Below are 18,663 nucleotides of genomic sequence, written 5' to 3' on the forward strand. Positions count from 1 at the left end.
GATGGACAGGTATTGATTAAATATACTGGATTGTGCATATCATCTGTAGTAGAACCTACCCAAATGGATGCGAAGACTTGTCAGTATGACCAGAAAGGTCAGCGCTCCTTCCAGCATTGGCCTCTCCTGCTCGGAGTCCAGGACGGCATTCTGATGCTGAGACGCCATTGTCAGCAAGTCAACCACTTTGAACCTGTGCCAGAAAATACAGTGAACACAATCTGCAGAATGCCACTAATCTGGCTCACGTTAAAAATGCAATGTGTGACAACAGAGATTTTTCCTCTCTTTTTTTTCATGTTCGCCTTTGACAGTTTAAAGTAGAGATGGACAGGAAAGATTGGGAGACAGAGGGGAATGACATGCGGCAAAGGTCCTGGGTCAGATTCAAATGTAGGACGTCACGGATGCACCACAACAGGGAAATGTTATACATGTTCGCATGTGTGGGTGGGAGAGTGAGAGCTTACCTCTCAAACACAGACGAGATGAAGTAGTCAGGATCCAGCCTTGACGCACAGACCTGTAAGATACATGCAGATATATGTAGAGAGACAATTACAAAAATAAACAGGAGCAAGATGACAATATTATTATAAGCAGAGTATATAAGTGATGCTGATCGGGAGCGGTGTCAATGATTCAGCAATCTTAACCTGGAGCAGATAGATGTCTGGGTCAATCATGGAGTTGCAGAAGTGAGATTGGACGTAGGTCATGGCCTGTCCTTTGATCTGCAGACCATTCCTGACCCACATGTTGCTGTGGATCTCTGACAGGCTTGCCTAAATTCACACAAAGCAACATTTCAATCAACACTGAACATGACTGAAGAGTTGAAGGTGTGCAGGCGAGTACATATATGCATTTTTACCTGGATCTGCAGTGGATGCACCATGATCTTCATCAGCATCTCATGGTCTGGGAGGAGGCTGTCCAGGTCCAGTCCCTGGCACTTCACAGCCTGCAAGAGTTCAGAACCAAACATTTGATGATCCAACATATATACAAGAAAAAACAATGATCACGATGATCAAATTGATTGTGATTCTGCAGGTTTCACGCTTTTAAGACCATTATGAATCCAATTTAAGACCAGCTATTTCACATCCATACTGGCAAAAAAGTATGGAGGATATGAAGGAAAATCTGATTTTGATGCTCCCGATGTGAAAAAATACTGGATGATGCCAGGCGTTTGCTGCTGGCTTTTTACAGAGATTTTTCAGACTTCCGATGCGACTCTGATGTCTTTATATCCAACGTTCCTAATTTCAGTGTTTCCTTGCACAAGGCAGGCTTCAAATTTGTTATGTTCAGCCGGCTTCAACCAAGCACTAAATTTGCTGTTCTTAAGCCAGATCTTTTATGAATGTTAATGTTAGCGCACACACTACATTGTGATACACTAGCTGGGTGTGCTTCGATAAATTCTGACGAGGCTGCACTGTTTGCATTAGTGGTTATTGATTCCATGCTGGTTTAGCTTTGTAGTTTTGTTAAAGCGTGATCAATACACATTTTTCCCCAAAACACATTTAAAAGTGAGACTGACGTTAACGCAACTTTATAAAAGTAACGTTAACGTCATACTTCAGTGTTTGCAAGAGATTTTAAGACATTTTAAGGCCTAAAACTCAGATTAGACTTTATAAGGACCAGCAGAAACACATTCACAATCATGTGGGTTCTTAGGTACCAGTAGTATGACAACTTCTGTGAGGCGGAGGCTGCTGACATACCTTACTGAGGAACATGGCATAGTAGCGGTGCAGTGGCAGGTGGAATGTCACTTGATTTGGAGCAGGCTATGAGAGATACATGAGCCATGAGAAACAGGAGAGGAAAATGTTTGCTCGTAAATACTAACATTTTATGTGGCTAGGCCTACATGTATGTACATTTGAATTTACCTCGTCAATGAAGCCAATGGCATCAAACCAGATCTGCAGTGTCTCCAAGCAGTAGCGCACCACAGTTTTAGTGTATTCCTGTGTCTCCTGCATGCAGAGAAGATGCATGTAGTAGAGCATGTCTGAGATGCGTGTGGTATTGATCTTTCAAGGGAAACATGAATGCAATTGTGGGAGTTGTGGGAGAGTAGAGCCAGGACTTACTTTGACTTTGCAGTGTGTCAAGAGACCCCACATTGGTTGTGCACAGGCCTCCAGTTCTGCTGCAAACGCTGCATAGTATGTCTGCGACTCAAATTCGACGTGCTCATTCATCTCCCGCTTATTCAAGTTCATACCTATAAGAGCAGGGAAAGGCTGGCAAAGTTAAGACAGTACCCACATCTAGATGGTGTCATGTAAAGAGGCAAATTATAAATCACAAAAAATGGGCTGTTTGTTTTTCACTACTTTAAAACATGTTTTTCCTGCATGTATTGAAAATGCTGTCTGTACAAATTGGTGCATAAATCTCTCAATCTGCAAAAATTGTTTGGTGAAAGCCAGATTAATGTGTGTCAAACAAGGATTCATCGTCAAGCAAGGCGACAGCAGTCTACTCTACATTTATACAATGTCATAGACACTTTTCACGTAGCATCAGTAAGAGGATACTCCAGCCCACAGTGTGAGGGTGTTATTTTTAGGGTTGTGGTAGTGTAGACATGGCAAGTGAGCAGCACAAACTACAATTCTGAGTCAGTGACAAAGAATCACATAATTAACACCCCATCATTAACTTATTCTATCAAACATCATCATTATCATAAATACTCCTTTGTGACATTAAAACCTAGTTTTATCAATTCTACTGTATCATGTAAACCAGTGATTCCTAACCAGGGGTACTTGAGTAGCTTGCAGGGGGTACTTGGAAAGATTTGGAATTACAATTTTATTTCCAAAATGATGGGGAAAAAATAATTTCAAAAGTCATTTCATAAGCCCATTGTTAAAATGGCACATGCACACTGCAACTAGTTCCCCCCTGACAGGTGTCAACTGTTACATGACTGATAAATGGCTCAAAAACATCCAGTTGCTCCAGATTCAGGCTTAGGGAAAGCTGGTGACAAAAGGAAAAATGAGGCCAAGCCCAAACACCTGCAGTTCAGTGAAACATATATTTTGTATGGATTTACATGTATATCTGCATATTACACTAAAAGTTATGGAACAAATTTAGGAGCATCATCATGAGTGGGGGGGGGGGGTACTTTAATTGGCATGGCCAAACAGTTCAAGGTGTACATAACCACTGGGAACCACTGATTTAAACCAAATGGTATTTGTGTTTACCCTCACCGTGTCTGCATTACAAATGAAAGGGGTATAGTAGCATAATTTAATAGTTGAGTACAAATGATAGAGAATAAATCCTGGAGAGGCAAATGACAACAGAGCAAGTAATATACAATAATGTAATGTTTGTTGTAGCATCTGTAACAGTGTGCTACTTTTTCCTGCCCAGGCCAGGTCAGTCTTGAAAAAGCGATTTCTAATCTCAATGAGGCTAACCTGGATAAATAAAGGTTAAATAATAAATAAATAAAAATACACCCGCAGATCATAATTCAAACTATGATTTACCTTGAAAGAATGACACAAAGCTCATCCACAGCATCAACAATGAATGGTCCTCCAGGAATTTCTTTGCTACACTTTGGTGTGAGAGGATATTAATAAAATCACTAACTAAAGGCCAGTAAGTGTTGTTCTTCAACAGAGCCTCGCCACAATTCACCACAACATGGCGACTGTTTTCTTCATCTGAAAAGAACAGAGAGACAGGGACAAACATGTACATGAATATAACAAAATATACTGTAGCTATCTATTTTAAAAGATACATTTCGCTATTTCTTAAAGCAACTAGACCAAACCTTTTTGGGTTGTGACCCTATTTTGACGTCGCAAAAATCTAGGGACCCGAGAGATTTCAAATTCCGGTAGACCATCGATAATATCATCAGTGACATCGTCAGTGATGTCACATATGCTTCTTTTCCCCCGCATAATTCTGACTTTAATCTGAGAATTCTGATTTTAATCTAAAAATTCTGACTTTTTTCTCAAAATTCTGACAGTAACATCGAATTCTGACTTTAATCTCAGAAATCTGACTTTATTCTCAGAATCCTGTTTTAAAGTTTTAATCTAAAGATTTTCATCTTAAAAAAAAAAGAAAAAAAAAAAAGAGTAGTATATAGTGACATGTGACATTACACTGTTTGGATCTCACCTGCAATTACCACCCACCGCCATAGGTGTCACCCAAGAGAACAAAACTGAAATCTTAGAAATTATCACTTTAAACTCAAAACTAAGAAAGAAATAATAATCGTAAGTGACCCTAATCATCTTCGGCAATATTAAATTGTGTGTGGTGTAAAAGAAAAAAAAGAAAAGAAAAAATCAGGCGACCCCATTTGAATTCCAGGCGACCCCACTTAGGGTCACGACCCTAAGTTTGGGAACCACTGAACTAGACACCCATTAAGCCATACACCCACCCAGTACACAAATCAAATCTCTGTCCGCAGAGTTAATGATGTTATTGTCAGAAGAAGAAATGGTCAGCACTCAGAAGTACAACATTCAGGCTTGCTTCACTTGGAGCCTGCACACTGAGGAAGGGCAGAGGGCCATAACATCTTTTGATGTTGTTGTTTTTTCTGCATTAAAAATTTGTAATAATAGAAAATGGTTAAAGTGAAGAAGTGTGACATGAATGTCACACTTTTGAGTGCGGACTGCGGACCATTTTTTCTTTCTGAAAACAATGTTTTCCTATCAAATTTGGTAGAGCGCTGTGTTGTTTTGAGATAATGATGTCACATCAACAGACTAGGACAATATTTTTGCCTTTGTTTGTTGCAATGTATCTGGCTAGGAACAGCATACAGTATATCAAGTATTGTGTATGGAGGTAGGGTGATCAGCATCACAGGGTACCTTCAAATAACTATGAAATATATAAGGTTATGTTTCCCAGCAACAGCTGTGTGGCTGTTGCTGGAAAACAGGCCTATGACCTGTAGATTCAAGAATTTTAAAAATTAAATATCAGCAACCTCAGAAATTCTATACAGAGGTAAACAGACCATTCATTTTTGGACCCGTGAACAAATTTAAAATGATTACTTCACAATCATAATACATATTTTTTAGGAAAAGCGATACGTTTATTTCGCACCTTGGATGTATAATTTTGTCAAAATGATTGGTCTACATAAAAATGTTATCAATTGGACCTTTAAAGTCGAAGTGAACCGGAGGCGAATGCAATAGCACGAGCGTCAGAGACTGAAAACAAATTGAGAGGCGGACCATATACAGTACGTGTCGATGATTTGATTTGACAATTCTGTCGACTGGCTTTGGCATTGGTCAATCATGGCGTGTTCCACCCCCAAATCGAGTGGGATTCAGCGTGTTGTCGTGCTACGCGAGTGGGATCCGCGGAGTACCAGGCAGCCACTTGCTTCGTGCGGAGCGAGCGGACAATCCGATGCATGGGTGCTGCCCGCCCGCCTGAAATCTCCGAGGGGCAACCCCTGACAACCACGCTCTCAAGCGCGCGCCTTTTACGCTATTTCTGTAAATACGATATTCCTGGAATGCGCGTTTTAACGAGCCAGTTACATTTCTTTGCATTCTTAGAGATTATAGTTTTTGTTTTTTGTTCATGTTTTATGCAATTGGCCAAGTTAGTAGTTAGTTTATGAGATAGGAATTCTGCCAGATGACTCTCACTAGGCGCCATTTTCTACTTCATTTGGAAGAGAAAATTATCCTGAAATGAAGATTTGATTGACAGCTGCATGTCGTGATAGGATTGGTTGAAATGGGGTAGAAATTTGATAGTACCAGGTGACGTCAGCAAACTGTAGATTAGTGTTATCAATGAAATCTTGAAAAATGAACTTTTGATGTGAAAAAGTGTGAAAAACTAAAGGAATTAGATTTTTGTGATTTTTTTTTGCATACATCATTAAATAGGTGCAATGCATACCCAGGTATTTGAACTAAAAGAAAAGAAACGTCATTTTTGGGTTCAGCTCGACTTTAAGTAATTAAACACACAATTACGCACTAAATAAGCCACAGAAAAGTGTGCCAAACCAAAATGAATACTCATTCAAACAACTCACCTTGAAGTTCACTTTTGACAAGGCAACTCTCCATCATGTAGAGGAGGACCGTGACCATGATGTCCAGCAGCTGACACTCTTCCGTCACGTGTCGTGCCAGCTCCTCGTTGCTGAACAGTTGCACACTAATATGTACGATGCGGTTGGACATGGTATCCGATTCGTGGCTTTTCATCAGCGTTTTCATGATGAATGCATAATGTTGAACAAATGTTTTTGTGAAGGTGATCTGCCGGAGAAGACAAGAGGAAGGTTATGTTTCCCCTCACGCAATTTTGGCTGCGTGTGACTATGCGGTCCATTTTTGATAGATACCTTTTGCTTTGTAAACCCAAGGAGGCAAACATTAGGCTAATCAAAGATTATTGCAGTTATGTAAAACTCTGAGGCAAACCACACTCACCAGGCAAAAAATACATAATAAGTTTTAGTAAGCTGATATACCACTACAAATTCAAGCAAGTGCAAACACATGGAATTTTAACCTCTGCCACTACAACTAATTGAATTAAAAAATAATTGAGAATTATATGAAAAGCTAAATAAGGACAGAGCAAATATCTACTTATATTAATCTGCAGATGGAACTTGCATCAAAATGCAATGCTGATTTTTTAATTTTTTTTTACATTCATTACATAGGAGGATCCCCCACCCACCCACCAATAGGACAAGAAAATACCTTGTAGTCCTGATCTGGCAACATGTTCAGTAAGAAGGTGACCATCTTCTGAGGAAACTCGTATTTTATCGTCCAAAACAGCAATTCCTCCAAAAAGCATTTATGTTTTAGAGAGTCTATAATAGATGGGTCTGTGGGCAGATAAGAGACACAGTAAGATGCAGCTCCTGACCATATTTCAAAGTCAAATTAGTGCATTACAAAACCACAATTACCTTTGGTAGTGCTACTCAGCTTTACCCTCTTTCTCTGTCCAACAGACTGGCCTCCATCTTGGTCCTCCTTCATTAAAAAAACGACAACAATAATAATGCAATTACAGCAAGTTATCAAACGAGCTTAACAGTAACAGTAAATCAATCAGTTCAGATCAAATCAAAACAAATTGGACACTAAATTCAAATAAAAAAATAGTATAATTAGTTATGCTGTGTGTGATGCTGACACATACCTCCTTACTAGACTCATCTGTGCTGCTCCCTGGTGCAGACGTTCCTAGAAAACACAAACATGTAGCCACAAGTGGCCATTAGCAGGGTCCAAGCCAATGGGCCAAGCATTGTTGATGAATATAGAGACTAGAACGACCGCACCGCGGATATATGCCTCCGCCAACAAGTAAGCAGTCACATCCATGTCTGTCCAGACTTTTGACGTTTGAGCCAAATGTGAAGAAATTCCGTCAAGGCGTTACTGAGATATCGTGTTAATGAGCTTGATCATTTCATAAGCATTGTTAAAATGGCACGTGCACGCCACAACTAGTTTGCCCCAATAGATGTCAACTGTTACATTACTGATAAATGGCTCAAAAACATCCAGTTGCTGTCGCTCCAGATTCAGGTTTAGGGGTGCCTGGTGACAAAAGGAAAAAGGAGGCCAAGCCCAAACACCTGCAGTTCAGTGAAAATGTACTTGTATGTCTGCATATTACACTAAAAGTTATAGAACAAATTTAGGAGCATCATCAACAGGCATGAGTGAGGGGTACTATTGGCCTGGCAAAAGAGCTCAAGGGGTACATAAGACAAAAACGGTTGGGAACCACTGCTCTAACAAATGGCTGAAGATCATCATGGGACTCAAAACAGTGTCTGACACCATCATCTCAAGTCGGTTTACAGCCTTTCTTACCCAACAAGCCCAATGCTCCTCCTGCACCTCCTGCACCTCCTGCAGTGACATCTGCAGCTCCACCCTGGGCTTTCTCCTCCACAGACACCAGACCTGAATTCTTCAACGCTGACAAATACTTGTCATAGTTGTTTTTAGCATACAAATTATCTTCTTGACCTGCAAAAGAAAAGAAGTGTCATAATGACTGATGTAATGCCCAAACCAAAGAGACAAATTTGAACAGAAGAAAACCTGTCCCAATTTGACTTCTGAATAAGGTATTCTGGTACATAATCAATGGCATAGAGATGAAGATACAGATAAAAAACACAAAGTGTCTGATTTTTCCCCATGTTTAGATTTTTTCTTAAGCCCAAAGATTCACAACAAGACCAGTTGAAACTTCCTACTACTTGCAACCAGCCCCTGTGAATTGACTAGATGAATTTCTGGCGACGCCATCAGCTGGAGTCGAGATCAGACGGGCCAATTTACAACGCTGCATCTCGTTGCGAATCATTGGTGTAAACTAGGCTTTACAGGTACTAAAGAGATTGGGCTTAAGGAATGGCAATTCCTATTGCAATGAGCAGGGGGGAAATGAACACAAGTGCATATGCTAATTTTGCCTGTATTTCACAATCTCAAGTGAGAGAGACCAACAAAATCAGTGATATAGCAATTTCTTATAAACATCGATCTAATTATGACTTTCTCAAACAAGCTCATCAGGAAAGAATAGATATTTACCCATGCTCAAGTCTTTGTATGTCTGCTGATTGGTCAGTATCTTTGTCAGTACAGTCCTCATTGCCCCTCCCATCTTCGTGAGCTCCTCTAAGAAGGATATCTGAGGCTCCAGCTGTTGCAGGACCTTCTGCAGATCTCGCTGAGTTGATGTGTCTGGCAAAGCAAGATACGAGATACAGGTCATCATGATATACACTATTTGACTTAAAAACAAGTTGTATAACATTTGGTATCCAGCAACATCCATGTACACCAGTGATTCCCAAACTATGGGTCGGGACGCAATTTGGGTCACGGACCCTTGGGGTGTGGGTCGCCAACTGGTCGTCATGGCAACACATTACTGTATGTTTTTTGTGAGTTTGGGTCCCAGGGAGACACAAAATGTATCTTTTGGGTCCGAAGATGAAAAAGTTTGGGAACCCCTGATGTAGCCTACACAGTATTCATTTTCTCTTTGGCTCCCAAATGCAGCAGGAATAGTCACCAAGATGTAACAAACATTTTAGGATATTTCCACTAGGGCTATATCATTGAAAATTCATTGTAAAATGTAGAAATCTGAGTGAATGGGAAAACTATTTTTTCCCCACTGCTGATAGGTTTTCCTATTAAAAAAAGTGGAAAAACGAGCACACTCGGAGAATCAAACAGAAGGGTCTGGTGCAAGGCACAAGCACAATGTCAAAACGTAGAACAAGCCAGCACAACACTGATGAAGGCCTAGTGCCGAAACTTGTTTGTGCTGTACCCACCCCGGACTGAGGTAAATAAAAAACGATAAAAGAAAGGACATCGCAGGTTTTCCTATATTACCCCCCCCCCCCCCCCCACCTGGCTCAGTGTATCCATCCCTCAGGTACTGTATGATACAGATGATGAAGCGAGGAAGGACCATCTCAGACATCAACAGGAGGTCTCGAGGAACCGAGGGGAGATTCTCCCCTGTCCTTAACCGATGCCGTCTGCAAAACCTGGCAGAAAACATGCACATTACAGACAGCTCACGCAAATACAAATGTGTATTTATTTATTTTTCATGATTAATCTTTTTCGTGATAATTACGACTAACGTCGGATCATTAAATTGAGATCAATCGAACACTCAACCGAATTGCACCATAATCTGTGGGGCGGGCCACTGTACTGACCAGACAGTATGCAATGCATCATTGTTAGCTAGGTTGGCTACCCCTCTCAGTATAAACTGCTTAGTCAATGTTTTCCTATCAGGAAATTTACAGTCACGTTAACGTCAGGACTAGTATAATTGACTGGCGTAAACTCTGTTGGTCGGGTGATATTTTGAGCTGACGTTGTTGGCTGTTAGCTATATCGTTGGCTTGGGAATGTGAAGATTAATGTATTAGCTTGCTTTAAGACCTGTCAAAACGGCACCAGCTAACAGGCTAGCGTTAGCTAGCTGCTACTAGTACTTACCCACTCTCTCGCATGACATTACCATCTCCACAGTCACAGGCCCCACCAGCCTGGCTCCTGAACATGTTGAAATCATGGCCTGTGTGGTCTCCGTTATTAAAACACTCTGCACACAATGACATGCAAGGTGATATGCCACAGGTCCGACATCGATATGCCACAAAATTTGCTGTCCAAACCAAGCCACACAGAGTCGCGTTGTCATACGACCGGACCGTTTTGCAGAACTCCTCGAAACCTTCGCCTCCTGCGATTAGACATTTACACCAGTCAAGAGCCTCGGTGTCCGCCGCTGGCTTTTCGGGGTTCAGTACAGAATCAAGCAGCTCCTGAAGTTTTCGAACCCCAGAACTATTGTCAGTCCGATTTAGATCTACCTTCAGATGGGCGGCAGTAGCTTTCTTATCCAGGCGTAGCAGTGACGCCGCCATCATGCACTCTGGCTTGTTGTCCAGAAATTTATTTTTGTTGTCTTGTTGCCATGTTCTCGGCCTTTCTCGCGATACGAATCCTGGCTTGCATCCGTCTATTTGCTGTAGTCTGGGCACCTTTCACCCCGCTTTTTGTCATGGGGGCGTAAACCACGGAACCAGAATGAACACCGGAATGAGGTGCGCCAAAAAAACGTATTTGTTGCCGTTAGCTTGACGTCTCTTTCCTCGATTAATTGTCGGATGCAAAGCTTCTGTATTGGCTTAAAAGATGTGAGATTGTGAATCCGCAATGTTTCTACAAGAACTTCTTCAAAAACTTCGTTCGATACGTCCATATTTAGTTTTGTTGTTTGCCGTTCTGATACGTTGTGTCTAATTGTCAAGTTAACGTAAAAGTTGACGAGCTATATCCGCTGTTACTTCCTGTCTAGGGCGGGCTCTAGGCCGGAACCAGGCAGGGTGACAAAATCAATTGTGTACAGTGTACTTTCTCGCCGAGAAGAGCCTGGTGACGCGAGGTTAATTTGCTGGGCTGATCAACACGTAGCAATTGACGTTTATTGTAGACGGAAACGGTGGTGCGTTGAACACCCTGTTGTGTTGTGCAAGCGCTGCACCGTGCACCCTATTTGTTGGATCCACTGTGCGCACTGGTTAACACCTCTGACACACACACACACACACACACACACACACACACACACACACACACACACACACATACACACACACACACACACACCAAACGAGAGACAACGTACCTGGTCAAAGCTCGTTGCGCACCTTTTCGGGAAACGGTAGAAAAACGGTGTGCACCGGTCTGAGATTGAGCACGCCTCTGGTGAATTTCCCAAGTACTCCACGCTCAAACTGTGCTATTGGTTATAAACCCAGTTAACTAAATATTTGGTGTATATTCTAAAAACAAACAGGTATGTTTGTGTATGTTGTAACTGTATGAGAGAGAAAGAGAGACGTTTTTAGGATACATTTAGCATTAAAATGTTCCGTGTTCCTTAATGTTCATTTTATTTGCGATATCACTTGGCGGCTTCTTGTAGCTTAATGACGTAGCTTAATTAGCTTGTTGTAAGGTTGTAACAAAGTAACAAGCATAACCTGGAGGGGGAACTATTATCACGCGTACCGGGGTCCACCTCGGATTGTGTTTGTTGAAGCACACTCTTGCGGAAGTCGCGCCTCACTACACATCAGAGAAAGACGATCTATGGCTGTGTTAAACTGAGACGACTAAAACCAAAAGCCCTGGGATCGGACTAGTAATGAAACTAAAAGAGCTGGAGAGTTGCCTTCAGCAAGTGGACACATTTGAGGAACCAAAAATCCTCCTGGAACAATATCCAACCAGTCCTCACATTGCTGGTGAGCTGATTATATGCTAAGGTGGAAGAATCAAGTCGATGATTCACTCACATTACTGTGTATACTAGTTAGTTCTTTATTTCACTTTGTACTTAACTAGATTTTAAATCACATCCATTAGACTAATGGATTTGTGCAAATTGTGTGGTTTTCCATAACCATCAGAAAATGGACAAACTGGACAATCATACATTGACAATTTGTGGACCCTTAGTGAACAGATGAGTATAATGTGGCTTTATTTAATTACTTTATTTGGTAATTAACAAATTGTCCAATTATAAAATGTAGTTGGAACTCTTCCTGGCAGCTTTTGAGAATTGGAAAAAATGTACATTCTCTTTTGTAAAAACAGATTTTTACACCCTGTACTTTTGAGTAAAATATCAGCAACATAATACTTTTACTTGAGTAGGTTTTAGTCCCATTTTCTTTCTTCTTCTCAGCATGCATGCTTTACACAATCCACAACACATTTGATGATATTGAGGGTAAACTAGTCGCAGACCTGGGATGTGGCTGTGGAGTCCTGAGCATTGGGGCAGCAATGCTTGATGCAGGGTGAGGGCTTTATCTTAATTCTGTATATAAGTTACCATTTTACCTTATAAATGAGCCTTAAAATGCATCCCTCACTCCTTCTTCAGCTTGTGCATCGGCTTCGACATTGATAACGAAGCATTGGAAATATTCAGGAGGAATGCAGAGGAGTTTGAGATTGCCAACACAGATCTGGTCCAGTGTGACTTGTGTTCTTTGGAAGCTGATGCTTATGCCAAAAAGTTTGACACCGTGATAATGAATCCACCGTTTGGAACAAAACATAACCAAGGTCAGTGCAAGATTTACTTAATCTTCTAGTCCGTGCAGCTTCCAAGTGTTTACGTTGTGTTTGTTCTTTATTGAAGGTATAGACATGAAGTTCCTCAGGACAGCCTTGACAATGGCAAAGAAAGCAGTGTATTCACTTCATAAAACATCAACCCGAGAAGTAAGTATCCTTGCATCAGTGTTTGTCAACTCCGGTGGTCAAGTACCAGGCCTACTGGTTTTCACTCTAGCCATCTAACCAAGAACTGATTTAACTGGGATGCAATCTGAATGGTAGAATGGAAAACCAGCAGGACCAGGATCCACTGCTCTAGACAAACATGGACAGTGTTTTTGTACTGTACATTTGTTTATTTCTTCATCTGGTTACAGCACATAAAAAAGAAGGCCAATGACTGGGGAGTGAAGATGGAAGTAATTGCAGGTGAGCAAATCAACCTTCTGTAGATTTAAATGCATCTTCAAATATTACTTTTTTCCTCTTCTCTTGACAGAACTAAGGTATGACTTGCCAGCATCTTACAAGTTCCACAAAAAGAAATCGGTAAGATTGTATGACATCTCTGTTCTAGTACTTTCAGGTTTTCATGCAGGTTGCATCTCTAGTAAAAGAATAATTGAAAGAAAAACTTTCTTGAAGGATGAATTAACAAACTCATATCAGGTGTGATTTACAAAATGCATTCAAGCAGAACTTAGTTGACTTAAATCATTTTTGTAAAATGTTTTTTTTTTATTTGCTACTCACATTATGCAAACATAAAAAATAAAAATAGTAAAGCCGTTTTAACTGAAATCACTCTTGTACAACATAGGAAATGATTACATTAAGAAAACAGCAATGGCACACATCCTAATTGCCACGCAGATCTTCATATGAAACTAAAATGTCCAAATAGAAATTAAATGACAAACTTAATGTTAGATAATAAAACCCAAAAGCATTCTAAGGAGAAACATAGGCACACAAACAATGTAAGAGGCACAATGTACTGGGACTGAAAACATGCCAGGCTTACATTACAAATTGTTCTTCTAGGTTGACATTGAAGTGGACTTTCTACGGTTCTCCAAAGCTTGAAGCTTTCCCTGGAATGGAGTCAAGTCATCTCTGCATTTTCAATGTTTATAATAAATGTTTTTCAAAGAAAAGAAAAAAATCATCTCTGGTTTTTGTGCCCTTGTGACTAAGATCCATTTTCAGTTTTGCCAACCTTTGCTGCGGGAGCATCAGCATCAGCTTCTGCTTCTCTCTCGCGCTTCTTTGGGCTTGGAGGTGCTGCAGGACAAGCAAAAAAAAAAAAATTGTTTTTACATGTTGCAGGCCATAAATCTCTTGCCGTCACACTATGAAAATTTTGAAGAAAGCAAAAAACATACCATCATCCTCATCACTGTCAAATTTGGTCTTTTTGCCTTGGTACTGTGATCTGCCTTGGTCTCTGCCGCCCCTGCCCCTTCGGCCTCCTCTTCCTCTGCCACCTCCTCTTCCTCTGCCACCTGTTGACCATGATACATCAGCCCTTCAATTTGATCAACCTCATTATAGAGAATACAAAAAATAGGCAGTTTAAATATCCTATTTACCTCTGCCCCTAGATCTGTTGTTGTATGAGTCTTGTTGAGCCTCAATGATCTTCTTCAGCACCTCCTTCTCCACCTCTCCCTCAAGCACCTCCCATGTAACATCGTTGTTCTTGATTTGCAAAGATCCTCCCTTCGCCTCGGTCACGTTATCCAGCGCTTCCTTTGCGTTCCCGTCAAACAGCAGGGTGCCCTTGTTGGTAGTAGAGATACATCAGTTTACCCATTATACATCTCTTCATCAGCTAGTCTGAAACTAGTGTTGGTCAGATCAGTTACCTCCTTGGCCCCTCTTGCAAAGTCAACCCATTTGATTTTTCCATGTCCAGAGAACAAGTCATGGAAGTCTTCTCTTGAAACATTCTCAAGCTCTCCTGAAAATTTCAGCAAGCAACCCGTCTGTTCATCCAAAAGCAGGCCCTGCAAAACAAATGACCAAATATCAATGAGAGTGATCATATTCTGTATAGCGTTGTACTCAAGTCACCAACATGTGTCCAGGACTCGGACTCGACTACAACGCTGTCTGTATAATAGTAAGGCCCATTTCAGGAGACCTTACCATTTCTTTTTCCTCTGTATGTTTCTGCTGTTGTTCCTTGTCCCTAAAGAGAGGAGGGGTGGTGTGAGTATGTTTTTTTTATAGAACACACATTCCTCTGACACAAAATAGAAATGTATACTCACTGTTTGGCTTTGGCTTTTGACTCTGCTTTCAGGTGTTTTCTCTCCCCTGCTTTCTTTGCATGATAGTCTTCTCTGAAAACAGAAGCAAGGACAGATTCCCCATTTTAACACAGCAGTCATCTCTAGTGTCTAGCACACCATATGTAACAGTGAAAATGTTGCATGGCTATCCATAAGTGCAGAATATAGTTAATCAGTCATTTAAATAATTGTTATTGCTGCATTTCACTGACAATTAAAATAATTTGTCCCTCTCAGATTCCATCACCTACCTTGAAAGCACAAGCAGCTCATTGTCTTTGAAAGATTTTATGTCTGACCGTTCCAGGAACTTCTTGGATGATTCTTCAGAATCAAAACAGATGAAAACTGATCCCTGTCAAAATAATATAAATCAATAATTTAGTACTTAACTCCCACAAACCAAAAATATACAAGTGGAAATTCAAGATTACACCAACAAACATTACCTTGAATTGCCTTTCCAGATTTCTCCTCATTTGAATGTTTTCGATAGTGCCTTTACCATTCAGCCACTCTTGAACCTCATCAAGGCTCGTTTCAAGAGGAAAACCTTTCTAGATAAGAAAATATGAAACCTAATTATCCCCATGGGGAAAATGGGCTGTTGCAGCAACAAACTGACAGGATACAGCACAAAATTTAAAAGATGGAATATAATTAAGAGCAAATGGGGTTTATATAAACATACGCAACTGACGATTTCAACACTTAAATGTGTTAGATAGAATATATGAAGCATAAAAGAGAGAACTATAACTGTATGAAAAAGAAAGAGAACTATAACTAACACTCCTTTAATTATAATTACGTGAAAATCAGTGTGATGATGTGAATGAAGGCAAAATATGTACAATATGAAAACAACCAAAACATGATTATGCATTATAATGAGCATTAATGGAAGAAACATGCAATATTCAGCAATGAGAAATATCGGAATATACAGAAAACACACTGTGTAAATTTACAGCACATGTACATTATGCAAATAGTATTTGCATAATGTACATGTGCTGTGCTATGCAAAATTGGTCAAATTCACAAGATCATTATGTACAGAAAGTGTGTAGTATGCATGTAGATGTGCATTGTAAACAAATGGATAAAATAAAATGATACACCTTTAATTCATTTAAAAATCAGAATTCTACATTAATTAAATTTAAGTTCAAATGTGCATGCCGTTTTAAAACAACTTACAATGTAGACAGACTTATGTTTGACGGCGTCTTTGTATTCATCATTCACTTCCGGTAAGGGTTTGTCAAGAGTCCTCCTGATTTTAGTCTTGTCCTCGCTGATTTCCAAAAGGTCAGACTTTGATTTCTGAAGGGCCACAACAATGACGCTGGTTTCTGTGGTTAAACACTTCAGTCTGGGAAGAGAAGGATTGTCATCAAAAACATTAAATATGATATCACTCAAATTAAGGTTTAGAATCAGCAGAGAAATACTAGTATATTAGAGCATGGAATACAGAAAACTAACAAACCTGTTGAACTTAAGCATCAGCTCCAGAGGCACCCAGCCATCATCAAGTTGCAACTGTTCTTTGAGGAACTTGTCTCTTGGGAGGTTGTGATCTCCAAAGTAGTACTTTAAGGAAATATGAGATAGATCATTTGGGTTGCATTTAACTGACTGCATTGAAAATATATTAGACAGAGATATTATTTGAAACATGACAATATTAGCCATTACCTCAATTTGTCGTGCCACTTTCATCTCAACTGGAGACATCTCTTCATTTTCTGCCATGATTGCTCTGTGCAGGGAAAAGTAGAATACATTTGTAGTTGTCAAAGTGATTGTTTTTGGGGGGTGAAAAAGCTGAATGACGAGTCACTGTTTGACAGGATAATCTCATATTCCCCAATTCCATACTCAATTTATACATTAATCGATAATGTTTTTAATTTTATTATATCTAGCCTATGTAATTTATGATCTTTCCATAAATCTACTAGGTTGTGATGGACTTGTTCGCCATTTTCCGCAATGCATTCTTTATTACTGCTGCTGCAACGACCCAATTCCCACGGGGATCATTAACGTTTCATCTCAAATGATTGTAGCTTGCAATGCTTGGCCGGGTGTAATAAATAGTTACTTGTATGTGCCGAGTGCAGCCGTTTAGTGACCGTTTAGAACAGGGGTGCCCAATACGTCGATCGCGAAGGTAGTGTGGTCGATCGCATGGCATTGAGGGAGGGGATTTTTTTTTTACTGTTTTTCCACTGTATACTCTGTGTATATATATATATAAATAAATATGTTTGGTAGATCACTTTGACTTGGTCATTTTAAAAGTAGCTCCTAAGCTGAAAAAGTGTGGGCACCCCTGGTTTAGAACGTTTAGTGATTTAGATTTAGCGTTAAATCTAGGTTTATAGAAAGTGTAACTTGATCAAAAAGTCACTTTCGTAATCACTGCAGATTTCAGGTCCGGTCGGAGGTTGATTCCGCTTCTTCGGGTGGCACTGCGCATAAAAATTAAGCGCACCTGATGTCATGCCACTGCAGCCGTGTGTCCAGGCAAGAGGACATTGTACTGTTACAACACCGGGAGCATGCGCATGGAGGCTAACATGCTAGCTTGTATTTAGCGGATTAGCTATAGCCCGGCCCGGTCTTTGGCCCAAACACCCGCCATGCTTACGTTTCCCGTGCCCTTATATAGTAATCCAAACCACAAAATAGTTTACTTTTGTGTCTAGTCACGACCACACGCCATGATTTGTCAGTGAATAAGAAGCTAGCAAGAACTCAGTTTAGTCAAGTAATTTACTAACGTTAACTCCACTCTAGCAGTGGCGTGCTAATGAAGCCTACTGGCATTGGGTTTCGAGCTTGTCATCTAGCTAGTCACAACTTATAGAACATTTGCTAAGAATGTAAAAATAAATGTTTGCACCCACAAAAGAGGAAATAATTACCGAACGTGGCAGGAACGTTTGCTGTTAACCTAGCTAGCTACTCTGCTCGCACGTTGTGGAAACTGCGTGCTACGGAGCACGCTGAGGACCAAAACAGGCCTACAAAGAAGAATGCGTGTGATGATGATAGCGCGAATAGCCTCAAGATGTCGCTGTGATTGTAGGCAGGACAAATGGGAATAGTGCATAGCAACAACAAATGATGTGCTGCTGCCATGCATGAGCTATAGTCCAGGCAAAGTAGCGTTTTACGACAAACTAATTGTAAAATAATTTTTTGCAGCTTAGATCATTTCTATGAGGTGTCCAGAACAACATACTAAAAGTCCTAAGAAATCCTAGTTGAGGAAATATGTTTAATTCTCATCAATCCAAGATGTGTGCCAGTAAGGCCAGACAACAATACACCCCAATGGGGCTATTTTTTTCCTTTACTCCTATCAAAATAAAACTTTATACAATGAAAGTATCCATGAAAAGTAACATTTTTTGTATTACAAGTTTCTTTGAAAATGAATTTGAATATGCAAATGAGCTATACACTAATCGAATATATACCCAAAATATACTCGCATAGGAGTAAAGGAAAAAATGAAGCCTATCACAATCAAACCTCACACAGTGAAAGTATACATGAAAAGGAACTTTTTTGTTTTACAAGTTTCTTGGAAAAATCTATTTTAAATATGC

At 40.2% G+C, this 18,663-nt stretch overlaps 3 protein-coding genes across 3 annotated transcripts in view; 1 reads left to right on the forward strand and 2 right to left on the reverse strand.

Annotated features, from left to right (window-relative positions):
* The window catches only part of ubr3 (ubiquitin protein ligase E3 component n-recognin 3), a gene marked incomplete at its 5' end in the record, with an annotated part of 59,345 nt that extends 48,817 nt beyond the window's left edge, over positions 1–10,528 (reverse strand). Inside the window, 16 exons of the mRNA XM_083638983.1 lie at positions 60–193; positions 471–523; positions 657–785; positions 875–964; positions 1,743–1,808; positions 1,914–2,000; positions 2,118–2,251; positions 3,543–3,722; positions 6,107–6,335; positions 6,789–6,919; positions 7,004–7,070; positions 7,240–7,283; positions 7,923–8,081; positions 8,655–8,807; positions 9,489–9,628; positions 10,095–10,528. Of these exons, the coding sequence (XP_083495109.1) occupies positions 60–193; positions 471–523; positions 657–785; positions 875–964; positions 1,743–1,808; positions 1,914–2,000; positions 2,118–2,251; positions 3,543–3,722; positions 6,107–6,335; positions 6,789–6,919; positions 7,004–7,070; positions 7,240–7,283; positions 7,923–8,081; positions 8,655–8,807; positions 9,489–9,628; positions 10,095–10,528 (2,230 nt within the window). The remainder of the gene's footprint in view (positions 1–59; positions 194–470; positions 524–656; positions 786–874; positions 965–1,742; positions 1,809–1,913; positions 2,001–2,117; positions 2,252–3,542; positions 3,723–6,106; positions 6,336–6,788; positions 6,920–7,003; positions 7,071–7,239; positions 7,284–7,922; positions 8,082–8,654; positions 8,808–9,488; positions 9,629–10,094) is intronic.
* A 1,195-nt stretch (positions 10,529–11,723) lies between these two features.
* mettl5 (methyltransferase 5, N6-adenosine) lies at positions 11,724–13,849 on the forward strand. Its single transcript, XM_083638855.1, has 7 exons — positions 11,724–11,911; positions 12,358–12,472; positions 12,559–12,743; positions 12,820–12,902; positions 13,115–13,166; positions 13,237–13,286; positions 13,782–13,849. Exons 1-7 carry the CDS (start codon positions 11,812–11,814, stop codon positions 13,821–13,823), a joined length of 627 nt encoding a protein of 208 aa, XP_083494981.1. The 5' UTR covers positions 11,724–11,811; the 3' UTR covers positions 13,824–13,849.
* Positions 13,850–13,881: 32 nt separating this feature from the next.
* Positions 13,882–18,081, reverse strand: ssb (small RNA binding exonuclease protection factor La). The gene is made up of 12 exons (XM_083638854.1): positions 17,974–18,081; positions 16,739–16,802; positions 16,530–16,633; positions 16,238–16,412; positions 15,484–15,591; positions 15,286–15,389; positions 15,014–15,085; positions 14,889–14,931; positions 14,606–14,746; positions 14,330–14,519; positions 14,123–14,242; positions 13,882–14,021 (listed from the first exon to the last, which is right to left on the reverse strand). Exons 2-12 carry the CDS (start codon positions 16,793–16,795, stop codon positions 13,930–13,932), a joined length of 1,206 nt encoding a protein of 401 aa, XP_083494980.1. The 5' UTR covers positions 16,796–16,802; positions 17,974–18,081; the 3' UTR covers positions 13,882–13,929.
* Positions 18,082–18,663: the final 582 nt, after the last annotated feature.

The sequence above is a fragment of the Poromitra crassiceps genome (genome assembly GCF_964638095.1).
Source record: "Poromitra crassiceps genome assembly, chromosome: 6".
Taxonomy (NCBI): domain Eukaryota; kingdom Metazoa; phylum Chordata; class Actinopteri; order Beryciformes; family Melamphaidae; genus Poromitra; species Poromitra crassiceps.

Excerpts from the sequence above, each read along its gene's own strand:
- mettl5 (XM_083638855.1), top strand. The coding sequence starts at position 11,812 with ATGAAACTAAAAGAGCTGGAGAGTTGCCTTCAGCAAGTGGACACATTT. Across the intron at positions 11,912-12,357 it reads AACCAGTCCTCACATTGCTG|CATGCATGCTTTACACAATC; the intron begins GTGAGCTGATTA and ends TCTTCTTCTCAG. Across the intron at positions 12,744-12,819 it reads TGGAACAAAACATAACCAAG|GTATAGACATGAAGTTCCTC; the intron begins GTCAGTGCAAGA and ends TCTTTATTGAAG.
- ssb (XM_083638854.1), bottom strand. The coding sequence starts at position 16,795 with ATGGCAGAAAATGAAGAGATGTCTCCAGTTGAGATGAAAGTGGCACGA. Across the intron at positions 15,086-15,285 it reads GAGCTGCTTGTGCTTTCAAG|AGAAGACTATCATGCAAAGA; the intron begins GTAGGTGATGGA and ends TTCTGTTTTCAG. Across the intron at positions 14,022-14,122 it reads TGACAGTGATGAGGATGATG|CACCTCCAAGCCCAAAGAAG; the intron begins GTATGTTTTTTG and ends CTTGTCCTGCAG.